This window comes from Gastrolobium bilobum, unplaced genomic scaffold, assembly GCF_033153095.1.
Source record: "Gastrolobium bilobum isolate Gb01-03AN ecotype WA unplaced genomic scaffold, APGP_CSIRO_Gbil_v1 utg34750, whole genome shotgun sequence".
Classification (NCBI taxonomy): Eukaryota; Viridiplantae; Streptophyta; class Magnoliopsida; order Fabales; family Fabaceae; genus Gastrolobium; species Gastrolobium bilobum.
In genome coordinates this window covers 27596-54843 of record NW_026898635.1, presented here as the reverse complement: position 1 = coordinate 54843, position 27248 = coordinate 27596, and the positions used below count along the sequence as shown (strand labels likewise).

Sequence of the window (27248 nt, the reverse complement as noted above, 5' to 3'; positions counted from 1 at the left end):
TTTTGTTATTAGAAAAAACATATGTTTTATTCCATGAAAATCTCATTTATAACTACTAAATCACTCTTTTGTTGTCATCTTTGTTTTTTAAATAATTAATGTTGATCATGTAATCTAATCGTTTTTTTAACCTTTATTCAGTTTAATTCAAATCTTTACGTTTTTTGAAAAAAAATGGGATATTCATTTTATTAAAACAAATGATTGTTTTATTGCATGAAAATCTCATTTATAACTACTGAATCACTCTTTTGTCGTCATCTTTGTTTTTTAAATAATTGATGTTGATCATGTAATCTAATCGTTTTTTTAACCTTTATTCAGTTTAAATCAAATCTTTATGTTTTTTGAAAAAAACGGGATATTCATTGTTATTAAAACAAATGACTGTTTTATTCCATGAAATGACTGTTAAAAAACGGGATATTCATTGATTTATAACTACTAAATCACTTTTTGTCGTTATGTTTGTTTTTTAAATCTTTATTCAGTTTAATTCAAAAACTTCACATTTTTTAAAGAATACAATTCTATTTACTCGAAAAAAATTAATTAGTAAAAAAAAATAATTATACATATCCCGACCTTTGTTCCTTATTTTCAGATTTTTAAATTTGAATCTTTTATTAACCTCTTGATTCAGTGGAATCAGGTATGAGTGTTTTGTTATTAGAAAAAACATATGTTTTATTCCATGAAAATCTCATTTATAACTACTAAATCACTCTTTTGTTGTCATCTTTGTTTTTTAAATAATTGATGTTGATCATGTAATCTAATCATTTTTTTAACCTTTATTCAGTTTAATTCAAATCTTTACGTTTTTTGCAAAAAAAAAATGGGATATTCATTGTTATTAAAACAAATGACTGTTTTATTCCATGAAAATCTCATTTATAACTACTGAATCACTCTTTTGTCGTCATCTTTGTTTTTTAAATAATTGATGTTGATCATGTAATCTAATCGTTTTTTTAACCTTTATTCAGTTTAATTCAAATCTTTATGTTTTTTGAAAAAAAACGGGATATTCATTGTTATTAAAACAAATGACTGTTTTATTCCATGAAATGACTGTTAAAAAAACGGGATATTCATTGATTTATAACTACTAAGTCACTCTTTGTCGTTATGTTTTTTTTTTAAATCTTTATTTAGTTTAATTCAAAAACTTCACATTTTTTTAAGAATACAATTCTATTTACTCGAAAAAAATTAATTAGTAAAAAAAAAATAATTATACATATCCCGACCTTTGTTCCTTATTTTCAGATTTTTAAATTTGAATCTTTTATTAACCTCTTGATTCAGTGGAATCAGGTATGAGTGTTTTGTTATTAGAAAAAACATATGTTTTATTCCATGAAAATCTCATTTATAACTACTAAATCACTCTTTTGTTGTCATCTTTGTTTTTTAAATAATTAATGTTGATCATGTAATCTAATCGTTTTTTTAACCTTTATTCAGTTTAATTCAAATCTTTACGTTTTTTGAAAAAAAATGGGATATTCATTTTATTAAAACAAATGATTGTTTTATTGCATGAAAATCTCATTTATAACTACTGAATGACTCTTTTGTCGTCATCTTTGTTTTTTAAATAATTGATGTTGATCATGTAATCTAATCGTTTTTTTAACCTTTATTCAGTTTAATTCAAATCTTTATGTTTTTTGAAAAAAACGGGATATTCATTGTTATTAAAACAAATGACTGTTTTATTCCATGAAATGACTGTTAAAAAAACGGGATATTCATTGATTTATAACTACTAAGTCACTCTTTGTCGTTATGTTTTTTTTTTAAATCTTTATTTAGTTTAATTCAAAAACTTCACATTTTTTTAAGAATACAATTCTATTTACTCGAAAAAAATTAATTAGTAAAAAAAAATAATTATACATATCCCGACCTTTGTTCCTTATTTTCAGATTTTTAAATTTGAATCTTTTATTAACCTCTTGATTCAGTGGAATCAGGTATGAGTGTTTTGTTATTAGAAAAAACATATGTTTTATTCCATGAAAATCTCATTTATAACTACTAAATCACTCTTTTGTTGTCATCTTTGTTTTTTAAATAATTGATGTTGATCATGTAATCTAATCATTTTTTTAACCTTTATTCAGTTTAATTCAAATCTTTACGTTTTTTGCAAAAAAAAAAGGGATATTCATTGTTATTAAAACAAATGACTGTTTTATTCCATGAAAATCTCATTTATAACTACTGAATCACTCTTTTGTCGTCATCTTTGTTTTTATAATAATTGATGTTGATCATGTAATCTAATCGTTTTTTTAATCTTTATTAAGTTTAATTCAAATCTTTATGATTTTTGAAAAAAAAACGGGATATTCATTGTTATTAAAACAAATGACTGTTTTATTCCATGAAATGACTGTTAAAAAAACGGGATATTCATTGATTTATAACTACTAAATCACTCTTTGTCGTTATCTTTGTTTTTTAATCTTTAATCAGTTTAATTCAAAAACTTTACATTTTTTAAAGAATACAATTCTATTTACTCGAAAAAAAATTATTTAGTAAAAAAAAACACTCATACATATCCCGACCTTTGTTCCTTATTTTCAGATTTTTAAATTTGAATCTTTTATTAATCTCTTGATTCAGTGGAATCAGCTATGAGTGTTTCGTTATTAGAAAAAATTTCTGTTTTATTCCATGAAAATCTCATTTATAACTACTAAATCACTCTTTTGTCGTCATCTTTGTTTTTTAAATAATAGATGTTAATCATGTAATCTAATTGTTTTTTTAACCTTTATTCAGTTTAATTCAAATCTTTACGTTTTTTGAAAAAAAAAACGGGATATTCTTTGTTATTAAAACAAATTACTGTTTTATTCCATGAAATGACTGTTAAAAAAACGGGATATTCATTGATTTATAACTACTAAATCACTCTTTGTCGTTATGTTTGTTTTTTTAAATCTTTATTCAGTTTAATTCAAAAACTTCACTTTTTTTTTTTTTGATAACATTAAGGGGCGAAGCCCCAAACAAAAATAAACAAACAACCAGAAACAAAAAATAACTATCCAGGGTCTATATCCCTACAAGAGGAGATTCCCTGAAGATCGTGATCAAATAACTGAGCAAGGTGAACTTATGACTCCAGAATCCAGTATCTTTGTGAAGAGCTTGGCTAACCAATCAGCACAGGAATTAGCTTCTCTTGGAATATGAGAAAGCGTTACCTCCCAATCCTGACCGATGAGTGCTTGTATCTTAGCCACATTTTTTAAAGAATACAATTCTATTTACTCGAAAAAAATTAATTAGTAAAAAAAAATAATGATTATACATATCCCGACCTTTGTTCCTTATTTTCAATTTTTAAATTTGAATCTTTTATTAACCTCTTGATTCAGTGCAATCAGGTATGAGTGTTTTGTTATTAGAAAAAACTTCTGTTTTATTCCACGAAAATCTCATTTATAACACTACTAAATCACTCTTTTGTCGTCATCTTTGTTTTTATAATAATTGATGTTGATCATGTAATCTAATCGTTTTTTTAATCTTTATTCATTTTAATTCAAATCTTTATGTTTTTTGAAAAAAAACGGGATATTCATTGTTATTAAAACAAATGACTGTTTTATTCCATGAAGTGACTGTTAAAATAACGGGATATTCATTGATTTATAACTACTAAATCACTCTTTGTCGTTATCTTTCTTTTTTAATCTTTAATCAGTTTAATTCAAAAACTTTACATTTTTTAAAGAATACAATTCTATTTACTCGAAAAAAATTAATTAGTAAAAAAAAACACTTATACATATCCGACCTTTGTTCCTTATTTTCAAATTTTTAAATTTGAATCTTTTATTAATCTCTTGATTCAGTGGAATCAAGTATGAGTGTTTTGTTATTAGAAAAAATTTCTGTTTTATTCCATGAAAATCTCATTTATAACTACTAAATCACTCTTTTGTCGTCATCTTTGTTTTTTAAATAATTGATGTTGATCATGTAATCTAATCATTTTTTTTAACCTTTATTCAATTTAATTCAAATCTTTACGTTTTTTGAAGAAAAAAAAAACGGGATATTCTTTGTTATTAAAACAAATTACTGTTTTATTCCATGAAATGACTTTTAAAAAAACGGGATATTCATTGATTTATAACTACTAAATCACTCTTTGTCGTTATGTTTGTTTTTTAAATCTTTATTCAGTTTAATTCAAAAACTTCACATTTTTTAAAGAATACAATTCTATTTACTCGAAAAAAATAATGATTATACATATCCCGACCTTTGTTCCTTATTTTCAGATTTTTAAATTTGAATCTTTTATTAACCTCTTGATTCAGTGCAATCAGGTATGAGTGTTTTGTTATTAGAAAAAACTTCTGTTTTATTCCATGAAAATCTCATTTATAACTACTAAATCACTCTTTTGTCGTCATCTTTGTTTTTAAAATAATTGATGTTGATCATGTAATCTAATCGTTTTTTTAATCTTTATTCAGTTTAATTCAAATCATTATGTTTTTTGAAAAAAAAGGGGATATTCATTGTTATTAAAACAAATGACTGTTTTATTCCATGAAATGACTGTTAAAAAAACGGGATATTCATTGATTTATAACTACTAAATCACTCTTTGTTGTTATCTTTGTTTTTTTAATTTTTAATCAGTTTAATTCAAAAACTTTACATTTTTTAAAGAATACAATTCTATTTACTCGAAAAAAATTAATTAGTAAAAAAAAAAGAATTATACATATCCCCACCTTTGTTTCTTATTTTCAGATTTTTAAATTTGAATATTTTATTAACCTCTTGATTCAGTGGAATCAGGTATGAGTGTTTTGTTATTAGAAAAAATTTCTGTTTTATTCCATGAAAATCTCATTTATAACTACTAAATCACTCTTTTGTCGTCATCTTTGTTTTTTAAATAATTGATGTTGATCATGTAATCTAATCGTTTTTTTAACCTTTATTCAGTTTAATTCAAATCTTTACGTTTTTTGAAAAAAAAAACGGGATATTCATTGTTATTAAAACAAATGACTGTTTTATTCCATGAAATGACTGTTAAAAAAACGGGATATTCATTGATTTATAACTACTAAATCACTCTTTGTCGTTATCTTTGTTTTTTAAATCTTTATTCAGTTTAATTCAAAAACTTCACATTTTTTAAAGAATACAATTCTATTTACTCGAAAAAAAATTAATTAGTAAAAAAAAATAATAATTATACATATCCCGACCTTTGTTCCTTATTTTCAGATTTTTAAATTTGAATCTTTTATTAACCTCTTGATTCAGTGGAATCAGGTATGAGTGTTTTGTTATTAGAAAAAACTTCTGTTTTATTCCATGTAAATCTCATTTATAACTACTAAATCACTCTTTTGTTGTCATCTTTTTTTTTATAATAATTGATGTTGATCATGTAATCTAATCGTTTTTTTAACCTTTATTCAGTTTAATTCAAATCTTTATGTTTTTTGAAAAAAAAACGGGATATTCATTGTTATTAAAACAAATGACTGTTTTATTCCATGAAATGACTGTTAAAAAAACGGGATATTCATTGATTTATAACTACTAAATCACTCTTTGTCGTTATCTTTGTTTTTTAAATCTTTAATCAGTTTAATTCAAAAACTTTACATTTTTTAAAGAATACAATTCTATTTACTCGAAAAAAAATTAATTAGTAAAAAAAATATAATTATACATATCCCGACCTTTGTTCCTTATTTTCAGATTTTTAAATTTGAATCTTTTATTAACCTCTTGATTCAGTGGAATCAGGTATGAGTGTTTTGTTATTAGAAAAAACTTCTGTTTTATTCCATGAAAATCTCATTTATAACTACTAAATCACTCTTTTGTCGTCATCTTTGTTTTTTAAATAATTGATGTTGATCATGTAATCTAATCGTTTTTTTTAACCTTTATTCAGTTTAATTCAAATCTTTACGTTTTTTGAAAAAAAAAACGGGATATTCATTGTTATTAAAACAAATGACTGTTTTATTCCATGAAATGACTGTTAAAAAAACGGGATATTCATTGATTTATAACTACTAAATCACTCTTTGTCGTTATCTTTGTTTTTTAAATCTTTATTCAGTTTAATTCAAAAACTTCACATTTTTTAAAGAATACAATTCTATTTACTCGAAAAAAAATTAATTAGTAAAAAAAAATAATTATACATATCCCGACCTTTGTTCCTTATTTTCAGATTTTTAAATTTGAATCTTTTATTAACCTCTTGATTCAGTGGAATCAGGTATGAGTGTTTTGTTATTAGAAAAAACTTCTGTTTTATTCCATGAAAATCTCATTTATAACTACTAAATCACTCTTTTGTCGTCATCTTTGTTTTTATAATAATTGATGTTGATCATGTAATCTAATCGTTTTTTTTAACCTTTATTCAGTTTAATTCAAATCTTTACGTTTTTTGAAAAAAAAACGGGATATTCATTGTTATTAAAACAAATGACTGTTTTATTCCATGAAATGACTGTTAAAAAAACGGGATATTCATTGATTTATAACTACTAAATCACTCTTTGTCGTTATCTTTGTTTTTTAAATCTTTATTTAGTTTAATTCAAAAACTTCACATTTTTTAAAGAATACAATTCTATTTACTCGAAAAAAATTAATTAGTAAAAAAAATAATAATTATACATATCCCGACCTTTGTTCCTTATTTTCAGATTTTTAAATTTGAATCTTTTATTCACCTCTTGATTCAGTGGAATCAGGTATGAGTGTTTTATTCCATGAAAATCTCATTTATAACTACTTTATCACTCTTTTGTCGTCATCTTTGTTTTTATAATAATTGATGTTGATCATGTAATCTAATCGTTTTTTTATCCTTTATTCAGTTTAATTATTTTTATCCTTTGTACTAAAAATAATCTCCATTGTGTTTTGCTTTCCTACAAAATTGGCACAATTTTGTTGAGAAATTATTAACTTAAATGTTCACCAATTTATTTATTTATGATAGGTATGTCTCCGCATGTGAAGCAGCTTGGAGAATATTTGGATTTGACATTCATTCGAGATATCCCCTGTTCAGAGATTGCCATTTCACTTGCCTAATGAAAAGAACATTATTTTCAGTGATAATGATTCGTTGTATGATGTAAAGACAAGGGCGGAGTCTAGACTGTCAATTTTTTAGTCTTGGATGGATGCAAATAAAAATTATCCAGAAGGTAGGCATCTAACTTATGGAGAGTACCCGACTGAATTTGTTTTCAAAGAAAAACGCATGAATGGAATCCGAGAAAAAAAGGATTTTCCATTGGAAGGATAAATCGTTTTTCTGCCAATAATGGAGAAGATTCATATCTTCGCACGTTGCTTAATTTTCAAAAAGGTTGCACCAGTTATGAAGATCTTAGAACGATCAATGGCGTGGTTTTTCCTACATTTAAGGATGCGTGCTATTCTTTAGGACTTCTGGATGATGACAATGAGTACATTGATGCAATTAAGGAGGCAATTTCCTGGGGATCTGCTGCTTATCTTAGATGTCTGTTTGCTCTGTTGCTATTTGCCAACTCAATGAACAGACCTGAAAAAGTTTGGGAAGAGTGTTGAAATTTTTATCCGACGACGTTGTTTATCGGCATAGGAAAAGAATAGGACGTCAAGGTACGTGTTAAAATAATATTTCATACAATTTTTTTTGTTTAACTGAAATCAGCATATGCTGCCTTAGTACTTATTAGCTTTTTTGCTCGTATTCAGCAAATGTTGCTTTAGTGCTTATTTTGTTTTTTTTTTTTGCCCGCATTCAGTAAATGATGATTTAGTACTTATTTCGCTCTCTTTTCTTTCTTTGATTACTTTATCTTTGTTAATTTTTTAATTTTTTTTCCTTTGAATTTTATGCTTTGTCAGATGCAATTCTTACAGAAGAGTCTATAAAAAACATAACTCTTGAAGAAATTGATAAGGTACTGCAGAGCAATGGGAAATGCCTCTCTGATTATCCGTCAATGCCACACATCAATAGTGAAACTTTGCTTGATATGCAAAATCGGTTAGTGTTGGATGAATTAATGTATGACAGATTTGCTTTGGAAGAGGAGCATAAAAGACTAATTAATTCCCTCACTGATGAGCAGAAAACTGTTTATGATAAAATTGTTTCAGCAGTTACGGCAGGTAATGGAGGGTTATTTTTCCTATACGGGTTCGGTGGTACAGGAAAAACATTTATTTGGAATACTCTTTCAGCATCTATTAGATCAAAAGCTAGAATCGTACTTAATGTTGCTTCTAGCGGAATTGCTTCCCTTCTGCTTCCTGGAGGACGAACAACGCATTCTAGATTTCGTATTCCTATTCAAATCAATGAAGATTCAACGTGTAATATAAGGCCGAAATCTACTATAGCTGAGTTGCTGTAAAAAACAAAGTTAATCATTTGGGATGAAGCTCCAATGGTACATAGATTTTGCTTTGAGGCTCTGGATAGGACACTGAGAGATGTTCTTAGAATTTCTGATACAAGCTGTGTTGATATGCCATTTGGTGGAAAAGTTGTTGTTCTAGGAGGTGACTTTCGGCAAATATTACATGTCATTCCTCATGGCAGCAGACAAGATATAGTTCATGCAACCATCAATTCTTCTCATCTATGGTCCCATTGTCATTTATTAACTTTGACCAAGAACATGCGTCTTAATTCTGGAAGTAGCGCTCATAATTTAGAGGAAATAAAAGAATTTTCTGAGTGGCTACTTAAAGTTGGGGATGGTAATCTTGGAGATGATGTTGATGGAGAATCTATTATAACAATTCCAGATGAATTGTTGATTAGAGAATCGGAAGATCCGCTGTCGGATATGGTTAATTTTGTTTATCCGAATCTCTTGGATAATATTTTGGATTAGACCTTCTTTAAAGAACGTGCTATTCTAACTCCTAAATTGTTTGATGTTGCTATGCTAAACGAGCACCTAATGTCTATGATTCCTGGTGAAGAAAGGACTTTTTTGAGTTCGGATAAAATTCTTAAGCAAGGTGAGACTTCCTCTGTTGAGGATGATGAAATCACCCCTGAGATCTTAAATACATTATCATGCTCAGGTATTCCTGATAATAAATTAATCTTGAAAGTTAAAGTTCCAGTAATGCTATTAAGAAATATTGATCAGTCGAGAGGTTTATGCAATGACACGAGATTGCTTATTACAAAATTAGGGAATCATGTTGTTGAGGCAATTGTACTTACAGGAAGCAATATAGGGGAAACTGTGTTAATCCCTAGAATGACGATGAGCCCATCGAGTCATACATTTCCTGTAAATTTTCAAAGAAGACAATTCCCCCTGATTGTATCGTTTGCCATGACTATCAACAAGAGTCAAGGACAATCACTTTCACATGTTGCAATTTATCTCCCTAAGCCTGTCTTCACTCATGGGCAATTATATGTGGCACTGTCTAGAGTAAAGAGTAAGCATGGATTGAAGATATTGATACTTGATGAAAATGGCTGCATTACGAATAGTACCCTTAATATAATTTACAAGGAAGTATTTCAAAGACTGCTATAGTATATTGAGTTCTTTCTTCAAAGATATAACTTCGTTGTATGGTATAGGTAAAGACAAAAAAAATGACTGTTTTATTCGCGTCTCTTTTCCTTATCTATCTTCAAAGATATGACCTTTATTATCCTATTTTCTTTTCTATTTTTAATGTAATAATGAATGACTGTTTTGTTATTAAAAAAATAACTGTTTGGGACCTTTGAAATACTGACAAAACGAGTTCGACCCGAAGGGCCAACCCACCATGCCAAACAAACCAATTTTTTTTCCCGCATCGGCACGGGTAATTCACTAGTTATATTATAACTTAGAGATCATGCTTTAAATTTCGTAGACGAAATAAATCTCAGCCAAATCAAAGGAAACATACTGTAGGTCCCTAATCCATTTTCAGCCCCCTATTTGTGGCACCAATTGCACTAGAATATTAGAATTTAAGACTGAACAAACAATTCAAAATAGAGCCGTTGATGAGATAAACGGAGTGTGGAGATTAATCCTATTTGAATCAACGGCGGATATTAGTTCGAGTCCCTCTGGGAGTGTGGTACAGCGAATATAAAAAAAGTTTATTGTAGAAACAAATTTTTTTAACTCTGGCGTCTCTGCTTTTTCCCACTCTCTGCTAGGGTTTCAGAGTAGCCGCGCTTCTTCGAGTTTTCTCTTGCTTCAACTCTCTCCACTCACTCGTCTCACCATCTCCGATTCCATTTGTTAACTTGCTGTGAGTTCCCCCTTCATTGATTATTGATTTTCTCTACTAATCTATAATTACAAGTTTTGCTTTGGTATTTCGTTACTCGTTCCGCTGCTGATCCGAGGTAGTCATCCAGGGTTTTTCGTTCTTAGTTTCTTCGACTAATTTGGTTTTTCCATTTAACTTTCGTTTTACAGTATTGTTCGTTTGTATCTTATTTGAATCGGTTTCATTTAAATCGGGAGTGTTTAGAATTAGTGATGCACTGCTTGTTTGGTCACGAAAATAACCCCTGGCATTTTTTATTTTTCGATCTTGTTGGAACCCCGCAAACAGTCATGAAGTGTACTGGAACGTACTTTTTGAAGAATGTGGTGCACTCTATTTTGATTATTCGGGATGTATTTGTTGCATTTCAATGGTTCACCCTCTTTCGTACCACATAGTATTGCACACTTATAGGTTATGTTCTCTTTATGTGGCGACATGGGGTTTATGAGAGGGTTTGGTCAAATTCTCATCAATAGTAACACTGATTGTATCGATACTGTTTATGGAATGGTTATGTCATTGTCTAGAGATAATGGGAACTTTCATTTTAAGAGACAGATTTGTCTGTTTTTTGGGTCTTAGGTGTGGCCCATACATGATACATCATGCATTATTTGCAATGTATCTATCTTGCTGAACCTCGTCTATTTTAATTTGTCGCGCACATAATCACTTGGTTCTTTGTTGTTAATTTTGTACTTGTTTAAAAATCTTTGGTATTTTTTTCCGTGCGCTGGTGTTTAAAAATCTTTGGTATTTTAAAAATTTTGTACACCCTAGAGTTTTGATATAATAATAAGTAGATGAATTCAGGACTCGGACTTCCTCTTTTTGGGTCATTTAATTTTATAATTGTTATGTAGTTAAGTTCTATTTCATCCATTATGTTTGTAGCAACTTTATTACAAATCTGACAAATTATAGTTGCTAGTTTGTTTTGGTGGATCATTTTTCATGCCCTTTATTTATATGATTAGATTTTTATTTTCCAGGTTAAGATGGCCATGGAGGTTACTCAAATTCTTTTAAATGCGCAAGCAATGGATGGCGCTGTAAGGAATCAAGCTGAAGAAAACTTGAAACAGTTTCAGGAACAGAATTTTCCAAGTTTCTTGTTTTCTCTTGCTGGGGAATTGGCAAATGATGAAAAGCCTACAGAGAGCCGGACACTAGCAGGTATAATTCTCAAGAATGCTCTGGATGCAAAAGAACAACACAGAAAGATAGAATTTGTTCAAAGATGGCTGTCACTGGACCCAACTTTGAAAGCCCAGATCAAAGCATTCTTGTTGAGGACCCTTTCATCTCCTTCTTCTGATGCTCGATCAACTGCATCACAAGTTATTGCAAAAGTTGCTGGTATTGAATTGCCTCACAAGCAATGGCCTGAATTGATAGGATCCCTCTTGTCAAATGTTCATCAGCTTCCTGGTCCTACAAGGCAGGCAACTCTTGAGACCCTTGGGTACATTTGTGAAGAAGTCTCCCCTGATGTGGTTGAACAGGATCATGTAAATAAGATACTCACTGCTGTTGTTCAGGGAATGAATTCTACCGAAGAAAACAATGATGTCAGGCTTGCTGCCATACGAGCATTGTACTATGCATTGGGTTTTGCTCAGGCAAATTTTTCTAATGATATGGAGCGTGATTACATCATGAGAATTGTTTGCGAGACAACTCTTTCTCCTGAAGTGAAGATTCGGCGAGCAGCTTTTGAGTGTTTGGTAGCCATTTCTTCAACATACTATGAAAAGTTGGCTCCTTATATCCAAGATATCTTCAACATTACTGCCAAGGCTGTGAAGGATGATGAGGAGCCAGTTGCACTCCAGGCAATTGAGTTCTGGAGTTCAATATGTGATGAAGAAATTGAGATATTAGAAGAGTACGGAGGTGATTTTAGTGGGGATTCAGACGTTCCTTGCTTTTACTTTATTAAGCAGGCACTTTCATTTCTTGTTCCCATGTTATTGGAGACACTGCTAAAGCAAGAAGAGGATCAAGATCAGGATGAAGGGGCTTGGAACATTGCTATGGCTGGAGGCACCTGCTTGGGATTGGCTGCACGAACAGTTGGTGATGATATTGTGCCTCTTGTTATGCCATTTATCGAAGAAAACATAACTAAACCAGATTGGAGGCAAAGGGAAGCTGCAACCTATGCCTTTGGCTCCATTCTGGAAGGTCCATCGCCCGACAAACTTATACCACTTGTGAATATGGCTTTGAACTTCATGCTCACTGCACTGATTAAAGACCCAAACAATCACGTGAAGGACACTACTGCATGGACTCTTGGACGAATGTTTGAGTTTTTGCATGGGTCAGCTTTGGATACCCCAATTATAACTCAGGCAAACTGCCAACAGATTATTACTGTGCTGCTTCAGAGCATGAAAGATGTTCCAAATGTTGCTGAGAAGGCATGTGGTGCTCTTTATTTTCTTGCCCAAGGTTACGAGGATGCTGGATCTTCATCCTCTCCATTGACCCCCTTCTTTCAAGAAATTGTTCATGCTCTTCTCACTGTAACTCACAGAGAGGATGCTGGAGAATCCCGCCTTATAACAGCAGCCTATGAAGCCCTAAATGAAGTAGTGAGGTGTTCTAATGCTGAAACAGCTCCAATGGTTGTACAGCTTGTTCCTCTTATCATGATGGAGCTCCACCAGACTCTTGAGAATCAAAAGGTTGGATCTGATGAGAGGCAGAAGAATGAGTTACAAGGCCTTCTCTGCGGTTGCTTGCAGGTCATCATACAGAAGTTAGGTTCATCTGAACCAACAAAATATCATTTCATGCAGTATGCTGATCAAATTATGGGTTTATTTTTAAGAGTGTTTGCGTCTCGAAGTGCAACAGCTCATGAGGAGGCTATGCTTGCCATTGGAGCTTTGGCCTATGCAACAGGCTCTGATTTCGCGAAATACATGACAGAATTTTACAAGTATTTGGAAATGGGTCTCCAAAATTTTGAGGACTACCAGGTTTGTGCTATCACCGTGGGTGTGGTTGGTGATGTATGCAGGGCCTTGGAGGAGAAAATACTGCCTTATTGTGATGGGATAATGACCCAACTTCTTAAGGATTTGTCCAGCAATCAGTTGCATAGATCTGTGAAGCCTCCTATTTTTTCATGTTTTGGTGACATTGCCTTGGCAATTGGAGAAAACTTTGAGAAGTACTTGTTATATGCTATGCCTATGCTTCAGAGTGCTGCTGAGCTCTCTGCTCATACAAATGGAGCTGATGACGATATGACAGAGTACACAAATTCTTTGAGAAATGGAATCTTAGAGGCATACTCAGGGATCTTCCAAGGGTTTAAAGGTTCCCCGAAAACCCAGCTTCTGATGCCTTATGCGCCTCATGTACTGCAATTCTTGGACAGTCTGTACATGGAGAAGGACATGTAAGTAGACGTCTTGGTTTTCTAATATTCTGTCTGTCTGTGAATTTTACTATTACAGATTTTGTAATATTTGTTATTTTATTTATTGGCGTTTCTTGTTCTTTTAGGGATGATGTCGTAACAAAGACAGCAATTGGTGTGCTTGGAGATTTAGCTGATACTTTGGGTAATAATGCTGGCCCCTTGATTCAGCAATCCGTGTCAAGCAAAGACTTCCTCAAAGAGTGTTTATCATCTGATGATCATTTGATCAAGGAATCTGCCGAATGGGCTAAGTTAGCAATCAGTCGAGCAATTTCATTTTGAGGCTATTGCTATTTCATGGGTCCTAGTTCTTGCATACATCTGCATTTGTTGCGTGGGGGTCTCAACTGCATACCATGAGTCCGGGTCATCACCATTTTTGGGCACAGGTCTTTCGGTCCTTTGGCTGTCTGCATTTCATGTCAGCAGTATGGAGTCTGCTTTTTCATTTTATTTTTTTACATTTATTCTTCTGCATTGCTATGGAGGAAGTCGGTGGGTGATGACAAAATCTTCCTGCTACCTTGGCAGAAAAGATGCGATTTTTACATACAGGAGGAGAAACAGGGTTAAATGGGGGAGGAGCAAGAAAGGAGATATCTCATGATATCTGCCAATGCCGTCTCTATTGGGCTTGCATGAGTATTTTGAATGTTTGGAGTCTATGGTATGGTCCACATATGACATTATGTCCTTTTCTTTTTTCTTTTATTATTGGCTGTAGAGTGAAACAATCATCTTAGTCCATCCATGTGTTTTGAATAGGTAATGCAACATATTTTAGCCGTTCCCTTAAATTACTCAAATAATTTTGTCTACCGCATCAAATTTTTTATTGAGCTATTTTTCTAGTCACTAATACGTATATCTTCAATGTCGCGTCTGTGAATACCGTGTCAAGGGACGTGTTAGTATAATGATTTCTGGTGGTTCGAATCTCGGGAAATTTGTGCATTGTTTAGGTGCGTGCGTGAGTGCGTTGTTTATTGTTAAGATGATTTTTGGAGTTGTAATTTAGGCCTTCACCTTTTTTTAGTAGCAGAGTTTTTTACGTGGTCGTTTTTATATGGTCATTGCGCGATTGAAATCTTATCGCCAAGCATATAGTTTTCGTGTGGCATTCGATCTGAGTTGTGCTGTATGTTTGCTCCAATCGAGTAGTATGATGAAGTAGCCGGATGGCCATGCGAAGCTACACAAATACCAGCAAAGTCTGACGTCTAATGTAAGATGTTACTGGACGAAGGCTTGTATATTGCACGACCTTGAAATATTGCTCGCTCTCCTGTGTAGAAAAACTTTCAATCTCATGATTTAAAATTCATTTTCGTCCTGCTTATTCCCTCTATTATTAGCTTCTTTTATTTCATTTTATTTTATTTAATCAAATAAAATAAGATAAACAGTTATTGATAAGCTTTGAAAATTTATCGAGAGTAACACTTTATTTAGGATTTAAACCTTTCATAGGATATGATTTTGTTGGATATATATATATATATATATATATATATATATATATATATATATATAGGGGCAGGATATTCTTACACCGGTGTAAGAGTTAGAAGTCTTACACTCAATCTTGACCATTGATCCACTTGTATCCAATGGCTCACATTACTAAAAAATTAGAGCCCTTAGATATAAGTGGGATCAACGGACAAGATTGAGAGTGTAACTTACACTGGTGTAAAATGATCCTGACCCATATATATATATATGGGAAAAGTGTGTATAATTTTGAAGGATGTAAAGTTGTGTCATTTTAAGAGAGAGAAAGAGATAGATAAAGGAGGAGAGAGAGTTGACAAAAAAAATAAAGTTGTGGGTCCCACCTCTTTGTGAGAGTGAAAGGATGTAAGTTGTGTAATTTAAATGTATAGACACTTTTCCCTATATATATATATATATATATATATATATATATATATATATATATATATATATATATATATATATATATATATATATCAGCTTATCGTTTCTCAAGCTGCTTGAGACAATGTTATCTTCGGCTACTAAATCATAACCGTACAAATATAGATCAATGGGTGATAAAGGAAGAGAGAGAAAAATAGAATCATAACCATTCAAAGGTGAATCATATAATATAAGGAAATAAATTAACAAAATCTTGAGACAATGTTATCTTCGGCTACTAAATCATAACCGTACAAAGATGGATCAATGGGTGATAAAGGAAGAGAGAGAAAAATAGAATCATAACCATTCAAAGATGAATCATATAATACAAGGAAATAAATTAACAAAATGACGTAGTTTTAGAGTGGTCGGAGATAAACTTATCTCAAGCAGCTTGAGAAATGTTTTTTTTTCTCTCTCTCTCTATATATATATATATATATATATATATATATATATATATATATATATATATTTATCATCAAATGATTTATCATGGTTGATTATAGGGTTATTAGATATATTAAAAAAATTGTGTTTTTCTGTTTTTAATAGGATTATATTTTTGTTATTTAAAAACAGAAGAAGATTCTCAATTGGTTCATCTTTTTTTGTTTTAATATGGAACTGTTTTGGTTGATTATAGGGTTATTGCCATTGTTGAGATTTTTCAATCTTTCAACTAAATTATGAATCTTTTAATTTTAAAATAAAAAAACTTAAAAAATTTACATCGTTTGAACTTGACTTAAAGAAACCGTTACTACAAAAGAAAGTTTATTTACGAAAGTTTATTTTGGATGTGTTCCATAACGATGTCGAGTTTGCACAATGCTTTTGCCAAAATTGGGTGTTTGGACAAGAAAAATAATAGCTATATGGAAAATTATAGATAAATTGATATAAAAAGTTGAAATTATAATTGTAATAATGGTACTCCATTATTGTTGGGTAAATATGATTAACTCGAAAACTATTTTAAATTTAATTATTTGTTTTGATAATAAAAAATTCAGTTGAAATGATTTTGTAAATAAAGATAGAAATTATTGTGTAGGAGATAAAATTATCATGTCTTACACATACAAACATGTAGGAGGCTCATGTAAAGAGAAAAGAGAAAAAAAAAAGGTCTCATACACTTTTATGTATATGTAGAAGATAAAATTATTTTTTATAACATGAAAAACATTAATCACATAAAAAATATCCAACAAAACTTATTTAGAAACAACAGAGAAACATTAAAAGCAAACCTCTATTTGTAAGTTACCAAATCACCTGAAATAATTATAGGGTGTTCAGTCCTAGGTAGATCGTGAATATTATCATATAGGAATACCTCAAAAATATTTATAAGAGAGATATTTAATTAGCTCAAGACTAATATATCAATCACTGCATATAAGCAATACGCTTATAGCTAGTGTAACTATGTGTGTTCAGTATTGGCAATAAGAATAATTAGGTTCAAAATCTGTATACGAGAGACTTTAACCTTTATTTATAGAAGGAATTACCTGTAGGTTAAATTACTAGTAGAAATGTGATTCTTTGAGATAAGATGATTGAGTTATCATCTAATATTATTAAGATAAATCTCAATCTTATATTGAATAAGTTGTTGAGATATGAATTCAGTTCATAAGATACAGGATTATCAAAAAAAAAAAAAAAAAAAAATTATGGGGGATTGATCGCATAGATCAATATGATTTTGTCCCTGGAATAAGCTTTGGGATGTCCTTTTCTAGTTTTCTTTGACGCAAACCCTTATCTTAAGGAAAAAGTTAGTGGTGTGTTAATTTTGTACGAGATTATTTTATAAAATAAAATTAATGACTAAGTCTTGATTCAGCATTGTGTATTTATACTTGTATCGGACCTAAGTACGTATTTTTAGCGTTAACTGACGGAGATAATGTATTCCTAAACAGTTATTATCATTATTATTTTCATTTTCATGAACAAGAAAGCGTAAAAATGTTTTTTTTTGTTTTTTTTTAAAGTGAAAAATGGTGTATAATCTCTCCTCCACAATCTGGGCGGAGTGCAGTGTAGTGTACGTGTAGTTTGCATTTCTCCCCTCACTGTACTCACTCTGCAAGTGACACACTCTCCTCTTTTTTTGCAATTCAAACATTGAAACCCTAACTCTGTAATTCCCAATCAATGGCGATCCTATCTCAATCAACCGCTAGCTTCTCACCTTCCTTCATCTCCACTCGGAACGATTTGACTCGCCTAACACGGTTCCCCTGCGTCACCTTGACTCAGTTCCGCAGAAACCAAACCCGCTCTTCAACTCGTCGACTTATCGTATCTTCTCGTCTCAATTCCTCTAAATCCTCTGATGCCGGTGGCTCTGTCTCGCCGGACAACGGCGATATCCCCTACGAGCTCCAACACGATTTTTCGCCGCAGCGTGAGAGGAGTGGATCGCCGGTGTTCGTAACGCTCCCTGTGAATTCGGTTGGTCGAGAAGGACAGGTTTGGAGGCCCAAAGCTATGATGTTTTCGCTTAGAGCGCTGGCTTCGGCAGGTGTAGAAGGCGTGGTTGTTGAGATTTGGTGGGGTTTGGTTGAGAGGAATGAGCCTAGGGTTTATAATTGGCGAGGATATCAGGAACTGGTGATGATGGCTTGCATGTGTGGCCTTAAGGTTCGAGCTGTTCTTTCGTTCCATCAGTACGGCACAGGCCCTGATGATCCTAATTGGTATATGCCAATTCACTTTATTAATTGCCATTTTTCGATTCCTATGATGAACTTTTCGTTTATTTTTTGTCTTTTTGAGGTTTCAGTTAAGATTTCCTATTCACTTGGTCTAAAATCTTTGGATACGTATAATTAGCTTCAGAGTGATTTTGTTTACTGGAATTCGCGATTTGTGCTGCTAGGAGAGGTGGTTAGTTTATTGGCCGAGTCTGTGAAAGGCAGAGGAGCTTGATCTGTTATAGTCTATTAGTCCTCTTGCATCTTATTTGCAGTTTAGATGAGCAATGCTATGCTAAGTTCATCTGTTTCGATCGTAACACAGTGCAATTATATTTTATCCTTTTAGGTGCCGTTTCTTGCCAATCATTGAGCCTCTGCTGTGGCCTGCAGTAAAAGTTAATATGTCCTTCTGTAAAAAAATAAAATAAAAAAATTGCAAGTTGGTATCTAAGGTTTGTAGTTTTAAAAAGATAAATATAAAAGAGAAGGGTTGTTTTAGGCAGTTGGCAACCAGCATAGGCATTGATTGATCCAGGCAGCTGATCCTACCTGGTTGGATAAGGCATGGTTGTTGGTATGATTGATAGATGTTTGGTGGTTGCTCATCTTTTACATTGACAGGATCTCTTGAAACATTAAACTATAGATTTTTTAAAATATATTTTAGTAGTGTGTGGGAAAATGACAATTCGAGCCTGTAATTTTTTGCTTCAATATTCTATGTACATTTTACCTTGGCAATCTTTATCTAAGTAGCGTTTGGTTTGTTTTGAATTATTACTAATTTACTATCTTTGCAGGTAGTTATTTTTCCTAGTCATGAGCCTCATACTCTGGAATTTTGTCCCCTTGTGTAGGATACCACTTCCCCTATGGGTGCTTGATGAGATACATAAAGATCCGGAGTTATCATATTCTGACAGGTTTGGAAGAAGAAATATTGAATATATTTCCCTTGGATGTGATATTCTTCCAGTGCTACGGGGACGTTCTCCTATTCAAGCATACGCAGATTTGATGAGGGACTTCAGGGACACTTTCAGGCCTTCGCTTGGTGTTATCATTACAGTAAGGTTCTATGATGATTTTGGGATGTTAAAGTCCAATGAATATTCAAATTCCCAGCTATTATTATCAGATGATCATTGTAGTTTGTGTAACAATGTTCATTTCAGGGTGTACAGATTGGCATGGGTCCTGGCGGTGAACTAAGATATCCTTCATTCTCTTCACAGAAGCCAAATTTGGCTTTGCCTCATGAACTTGGAGAGTTTCAATGCTATGATAAGGTAGGTTGAAAATTCAGCTTTAGCTATTAGGTTGTAGAGTTGTAGACTAGTAGTTAGTTATTGCCTTGTGTTCTGGGCTACTGTCGATAACCAATTTGGGTACTTTTCTATTATCAGTATCCTGTTTAACCTCCTCTCTTGTTTGCCATCTGCTAGTATATGCTTGCTTCTCTAAATGCGTTTGCAAGAAATATTGGAAAGCGTGAATGGGGAAATGGTGGTCCGTTTGGTACTGGAAGTTTGACGCAAGATCCTGAGCATACTGATTTTTTTAGAAATGAGGGTGGCTCTTGGAACACACCATATGGTAAATTTTTCCTTGAATGGTACTCAGGTATGCTGCTACTGCATGGGGAGAGAATCTGTAGGGAAGCTGAAACGATATTTAGGGGTACAGAAGTCCATATATCAGCAAAATTGGCTGCCATTCACTGGCATTATGTGACACAATCCCATCCATCGGAGTTAACTGCAGGCTATTACAATACTTTTAACAGGGATGGATACTTACCCATCGCTCGCATGTTTAGTAAATATGGATTCTCAATGTGCTGCTCTTGTTTTGAAATGCAAGATGCAGTAATGAAGAAGATCAATCCAGATGGTAGCCCTGAAGGTTTTCTTAGGCAGCTTTTGCTGGCTGCTAGGCTCTGTGACTTACCACTTGAAGGTCAAAATTTTTCAACTAATTTGGATGATGGTGCATTCACCCAGGTGCTGAAGATGTCAAAATTTTACTCGAATGGGATTGAGAAGCGCCCCTTCTCATTCAATTTCGTAAGAATGGGGAAAAAAATGTTTGAATCCCGAAATTGGGATCGGTTTACTCGTTTTGTGAGGCAAATGTCTGATGGAAACATTTTTCGAGCCAGATTAAATTCTGTAGGTGACTTACGGTTGAAGACCACACCTGGGGCCGCAGAAGTGAGACTGTTGTACCGGCTATACCAGCACAGTTGAAACTAGTTTCGGTTTCTGTTCTAAAGGCATATTTTAGTATTACCACCATCGTTGCAAGATAATCTGATGACCTCTGGTCTAGTGTTGTGAAATGTGTAGTAACTGCTGATTCTTTGCATGATTCTTTTATTGCTTTTCGGGAACTAGTTACTTCTTCAAAGTACCGCATTACATTGCCTTCCAGATTTTTAATATGGGTGGCATGTTATCCACTTGTACCTGTATTCCAAATAGCTTGAGACACAATCTTGAAACCAGTTACTGTTGGGGATCTTAGTTTTGGGGCTCTGTTTAATCCTTTGTTCTAATGAGATGGACTCTTGCCATGCTGGCTATATATAGCTTTTTGGTATATATCTCAGAGCAGATTGTCTGTTCTGAGTGTACATTTACCATCAATCTTACTACATTCCGTTTTGGTTTTGGAAAATTGTTTGAATGGCCATTGACCTCTCTACCTTACCTTTTCTCGAAAGAAAGTTTTAGTGAATGTGACGAATTTAACAAAACTTTTGTAGCCAAGGGATTTGTCACACCGCAGTCCGCAAGTTACTCCTGTTGCTCATATCATACAAGTTGAGGCCTTCGCCTAATTAGTTGACTAGAAATATGTAGAGACTTGAAATGAAACTGCACTCCCAGGTTTATTGCTTGAGATTAAACTTAGCGACAGGAAACTGGAACATGAAATTATTAAATAAGAGAATCTTATTTTAAATTAATGCTTCGTTTGTAGCCAATGGCTTTTATTATTATAGGATTTAATGTTTTTCATGTTGTTGGAGATAAATTTATTTTTTATATACACATAAAAATATATGAGATTTGTATAGAGGAGAAAGAGAAAATATAAGCTTCATATATTTTTATGCGTAGGAGATTTTTATTTTCTATAATATGAGAAACATTAAACATATTATTATATTACTACAGATGGGGTATAAAACTGAAAAATATAACAAAAAATAATATGATTTTATTTCTCTAAGAGGCTAATCTTATAAATTTATGGCTGGGTTGTTTGGCTTAGAAACACACGAAAATAAATTATCCATAATCCTAAATTTTTTTAAAGGGAAAAATATCTATCCTTTTAAAGGATATAAGTTTATATCCTTTTAGATCCTAACCGTTGATTTCCGTCCATCAACGGTTATAATCTATTGGACCAAACTTAATGGGCCAAATTTATTATTAATTAATTAATAATTTTAATCCAATAAATTATAACCGTTGATGGACGAAAATCAACAGTTATGATCTAAAAGGATATAAGTTTATATCCTGTGAAAGGATAGATGTTATTCCCTTTTTTAAAAGACCTTGTATGATTTTACTTTGTTTTTGTATTTCCGCAAATTTAACGAAACAAAAAAAGATCGCAGTTTAAACTGCAACTCTGTTTTCAACAATCACTTGACCTTTGGCTTAATGATAATCTTTTTGGTTAATGAATATAATGACGTCTACTATACGAATTTTATTATCCTGAAAAATACCAAAAAAGAAAAAGGTAACGAAATTTCATTGATCCGTGAGTCCGTGACAGACTAAACTACACGTGTTGATTTGTTGATCCATCAGTATTGATTTGGATTTTCAGCTAACCCAATTCAACACAATAATTATACTCTCCTTGAAACCAAAAGGCATCCTTATTATCTCATGATACTGCATAGCTCTGCATGAAAAAGCATGATCATTTCTGGTAAGTTTCAGCCACAGAGGGAATTGTCACGTGTATAGTCAACTATATATATTTTTCTTAGACGTATCAATTAAACGTGTTTAGATATATCTCCAATATTGGCTGTTGTGGTTAGTGGCCTGTGAGTACGTACTAACTGGTGCGTGAGTGTGACACCCCATTTGGAGCATGAAATGATTCATCACATTGACTCGAGGACAGCTAGTCGCTACAAGACACTCGTAGCAAAGAGACCTCTCTCTCCTCACAAACTTACTGATCATTCATTTCTTAATTTCTCATGTAGCATGATTAGTAGGTACAATTTAATTGATGGTGTCAATTCCTCTCATCTACAGAATTCAGATCAAATATCTCTTCTTTTCTTTGTAAGAGACAAAATGTTGTCCAATTGTGGTAAATGTTGCACAATTCTTTCTGCACAATTAACAGGTTAAACTGAGTGAAACATGCACTAGGAGGAACATATTGCTATAGCCATGCTTATTTAAATTAGGCCTTAACCTTTAAGTCGCTTTAAAACAAGTGACACTGATCCTACATCTTATCAAAGCTTCAACTCAAAGTTAATATAGCAATAATTGAAACGTATAGGAGAATTGTGGTTTGAAATGTTAACGATCATTTTTACAACAGGTATACCTTTTATAGTGTAAGCGCACGATATACCTCCTTGCTTTGAATGGCTACAAATAAATCTTCTCGTAGCAATCACTACGGGATGATAGACAAAGATGATCATATCTTCCAAATTATGACTCAAAAGGAAAGTAAGAAGTATGTGGACATTATTTCTTATTTCAAAAACAATAATGATTTAAGTGACTAAAGAGAGTAATATGAGGATCAAATGTAACCCTATCTTTTTGAACTCTTCTCAGCTTAAAAGACTTTTAAGTAATAATAGCATAAGCCAACAAACTTATCCTATGCTGATTCTCAGTTAATTTTCATTGCTTTTGTCCGTAGGCCTAGAGCTGTCAAAATGGGTCAATCTGTTCCATTAGATCTTAGCCTATGTAGGTTGGGGTCAAAAAGCATGTAAGGACAAATGATCTATAATAATAAGGGAAAAACTACTCTTATATTACATGTGATAACTTTCTCTCCTACACACCCTTCGATAACTGTGCCACATTTTTATTTTTTATTTTTTTTATTTTTCAGGTCGTGGAGCCCACAAATTTATCTCTATGACATGAGATAACTTATCTCCTTTAACATGAGATTAATAAAATCCTAATAATAAATACCCGCAAGGGTCAAAAGTCCAATGAGCTAGGGCTAGCTTGCGGGTTATTCAAAATTATAATTTTATTTTTTTATCATATTTAATACATCAAAATTATTTTAACAAATAAATATTTAGCATTTTCATAAAATATTCCATACAAAATATAAATTTTGTATAATTTAATTTTTTTAATAAAACAATATTTGTATACAAATATACAAGTGAAAATGTAATAACTTTTTTTAATATAAGTTGAAATTTAATTTTACTATGTTTGTTGAGTTTCGTTGTCAAAGGATGTCATCAAATTTCTCACAAGGAGTCATAAGAGCACCATTCACGAGAGAAACTCTAGTGGAAAATCAAAAAGAGCAACGAAAAAATTATCTTAATGCTAGTATTGAACAAATGTTCTTAGTATGCTATATATATTAAAGTTAAATCATTGACTTTCTTCAACTATTGCCCGTTGTAAAAATATTTTTACTTGTTATTATCCACAAGACAACCACGGTGCACCGTATGTCATACGATTCAGTACAAATTTGGATATACAACATACCTAGATGTCAATAGTTTTTTTTTTTTACTTTTACTTATATTATGTTTATAATTTATTACGAGGTAGGATCCTTTGACACAAGTGTCAAATTTAAAGTTTGACACCTCATCTGAGAGCCGTTAGATAAAAAAATATCAACGACTCTGATTTGTAAGCATGTGACACCATTGATATTTTTTGATCTAATGACTTTCAGATGAGGTGTCAAACTTTAAATTTGACACCGGTGTGATCCTGCCCCATTTATTATATATATATATATATATTTAAATTTATATATATTTTTTAAAATAATAAAAATTTTAATGAAGAAAAATATTTGGCCCGCGTAAAAGCCTTAATCCAGCCCACTAAATTATAAGACTTTGGGAGTTATGGCTAAAAAATGACCCTAAAGGGGTGTTTGGTATAAGTTTTTTAGTTGAAATGCTGGGAAAGTAAGGTGAGAATTTTTTTTTCCCCATGTTTAGTAGAAGTAAAAGTGAAAATAATCACAGGATATTTTTTTCTGCATCATTTTATTTTTAACTACACATTCCCAAAAAATAATATCATCCCACCTATGGTATTTTTTTCCCACCAACCAAGAAACGCGTAACAATATTTTGAGACGAAAATGCCCTAAAATGAACGTTTGATGACTGACAAGAGATTCAATATTCAAAATGATAGATAATTTTTTTAGGTTCCAATCAATATTTTACAATCAATCAAACATAACATCAGTAAAATTAACTCAATATTCTCAAAAAAAATTTGGCTTACCAAACACCTTTTCATAACTTATCTTGAAAAAAAAAATTCTCACCATATTCTCATAAATTTTTTTTTCTCAATAAAAAAACTCCTCTACCAAACACACCCTAATAATTAGGACCAAATATAAGATTCTGTACGTATCATCGCATTTTAACACCTCTATCGTAGCCATACAATGCGGCACTTCCAAAGTTAATGTTGAAAAGTCATGTAGCGATCATGTATAGCTCGTAAGCACCAATACGTTGGTTGACTATCTTCAAATGGGATTATTTATCAGTAACTAAACTTTAAATCGGACAAGACAGTTCAATGTATCCCGTTTGTACATAATAAGAGAAAAGCCATGCACAATAACATAACTAGCTAGTGCAACGCATACGTCAAGTGCTTATTTGTGAATTGCTTTTGGTAAGAGTGGTTTTGGTTCTAAACTTTTTTTAGGTTCAGATGCAATTGAAATTAATTGGTATAGTTGACTTCGTCCACATGCCAATGCCTATCCCATTATCTTTATTCATTCAAGTTCAGTGCATCATGACAAACCACATCCCCACATGTATCCTGCGAGGAATAAGGGCAATTTTACCATTCTAACCTCCCTTTCCCCCCCTTAAAAACAAAAAAGAAAAAGAAAAAGAAAAAAGAAAAGGACAGAAAAAGGCTTCATGCATCCATTCTCAGTGCCATGCCTATACTATTATACATACTATAAAAGCATATATATTCCCCCTGCATCTCAATTTCGGTCATCGTTCAAGCTGGCTATACCCAACTTTATGGATCCCAAGCTTAGAATTTATATTTTCATCCTCCTTTTGCTCTTTGTTGAACTGTATCCAGGTAAGCAGGTTCTCCGGATATATTTTAATTAAAGTCCATTACCAGAATGATATATAACTAAATCAAATTCGTTTCTTTGAATCTCTTGTAGGTAGAGTCAACAGCTTGATGATTAGAGTGGATGTATTAAAACCACCAACAGAGGTAAACTTATTAGATGGCTGTTTGTGTCATTATTGTATTTGGTAATTAATATGTGAATATATTATATATATATATATATCTAACATTAGTCTAAATTAAACACCATTTTATTGAAGGCCTCTTTTGAGATGAAGGGAAGACAGCTTATGAAAGTTGATACCGATGACTACAGAGAATCTGACTCTAATCATAGGAATGATCAAGGGAAAGGGAAGCCTCATGTTTGAAGCAAACTTGCAGAGGTTGCTTATATTATATTACATTATTATATTATGTATATTTTAAATGGAATAAATAATTCAAGCCAGCTCACTGCTTGGAGCTGAAAAGCAGAAGCAGAAATATCATAAAATCTGACAGCTGAAGATTTCCTTCTACTATGAGTTTTATATTTCTGTAATATTTTATGTTACAATCAAATGCTGAAGATCTCTATCCATACCAAGTTACCAACAATCTCGCTGAGTTTAAATAAGTTTATGTATCAAGGGAATTTATCTATGAAATTATAAATTGTTATTTCTTCCTCTTCCTTTATTTCATGTTCAACCTTTGTTTTTTTATCTTCTTATTGGTATTATTGATCACTAGTATTAATAGGCGTCTATTTTCTGGAGATATATTCCTTGGCAAACGTTAGGCTCAATTCAGTGACGTGCTTAAAGGTAGATCACAATAACATTATCATAATTTTAAGAGAAGAGAAAATATAAAAGTTAGTTATAAAATTATGATCTAACGGTGGTATTAAAGATGAGTAGATAGGTAGGCATAATTTTATATATGATTGATATTAAATAGAGTGGTTATAAATAATACTTAACAAAAATTTATCTTATACGTTACATTTATATGTATAGTTATATTTTCTTGATAAACGAAATGATGATGATAGGTATAGAATTGGCAAAGATAGGAAGTCAACTTCATGGTAAGTGCCATGGTTTCAATGATGTGACCCTCAACATCCCCTACATCTCAATTCTGAATTTAATCAATTATAAATGGATTCCCGACTTTGGGAGTTGATACTTATTTTCATATTTTTCTTTTATTCAAAATTTAAGATAAAGGAAACTAAGAATTACATGTATTATTTTCAAGGGAGAGTTGACTAAACGATTAAGTTACTCTCAAAATTGGCAATTGCTCAGTTAGTGCTACATGTTACCTCCCTGGCTACCTCTAATCAACAACTCAGCAATAAATGGTATTTATGCATTGCAAGCCAAATGGAAGCTGAGAATTTATTTATTTTCTCTAAAAAATGAATTACTATTGTTTATGCATTTTATATTTTTGTTCTGGGTCGATATCTTGGGTAAA

The 27248-nt window shown here is 31.9% G+C and overlaps 3 protein-coding genes and 1 pseudogene across 4 annotated transcripts; all 4 read left to right on the top strand.

Annotated features, from left to right (window-relative positions):
* Window positions 1-7213: 7213 nt before the first annotated feature.
* LOC133317859 (uncharacterized) lies at window positions 7214-9647 on the top strand (annotated as a pseudogene).
* A 546-nt stretch (window positions 9648-10193) lies between these two features.
* LOC133317858 (importin subunit beta-1-like) lies at window positions 10194-14589 on the top strand. The gene is made up of 3 exons (XM_061519740.1): window positions 10194-10317; window positions 11334-13756; window positions 13864-14589. The coding sequence occupies exons 2-3, from the start codon at window positions 11340-11342 to the stop codon at window positions 14060-14062; spliced, it is 2616 nt and encodes an 871-aa protein (XP_061375724.1). The 5' UTR covers window positions 10194-10317; window positions 11334-11339; the 3' UTR covers window positions 14063-14589.
* Window positions 14590-17731: 3142 nt separating this feature from the next.
* LOC133317854 (beta-amylase 3, chloroplastic-like) lies at window positions 17732-21002 on the top strand. The gene is made up of 4 exons (XM_061519737.1): window positions 17732-18423; window positions 19281-19491; window positions 19599-19712; window positions 19869-21002. The coding sequence occupies exons 1-4, from the start codon at window positions 17879-17881 to the stop codon at window positions 20670-20672; spliced, it is 1674 nt and encodes a 557-aa protein (XP_061375721.1). The 5' UTR covers window positions 17732-17878; the 3' UTR covers window positions 20673-21002.
* Window positions 21003-25598: 4596 nt separating this feature from the next.
* LOC133317860 (uncharacterized) lies at window positions 25599-26432 on the top strand. Of its 2 annotated transcripts, none has more exons than XM_061519743.1 (3): window positions 25599-25778; window positions 25870-25922; window positions 26051-26432. In XM_061519743.1, exons 1-3 carry the CDS (start codon window positions 25604-25606, stop codon window positions 26147-26149), a joined length of 327 nt encoding a protein of 108 aa, XP_061375727.1. In that variant the 5' UTR covers window positions 25599-25603; the 3' UTR covers window positions 26150-26432. The 2 variants fall into 2 exon arrangements, with proteins under 2 accessions (XP_061375727.1, XP_061375726.1); XM_061519742.1 differs by having other exon boundaries at window positions 26039-26432.
* The last annotated feature ends 816 nt before the right edge of the window (window positions 26433-27248 follow it).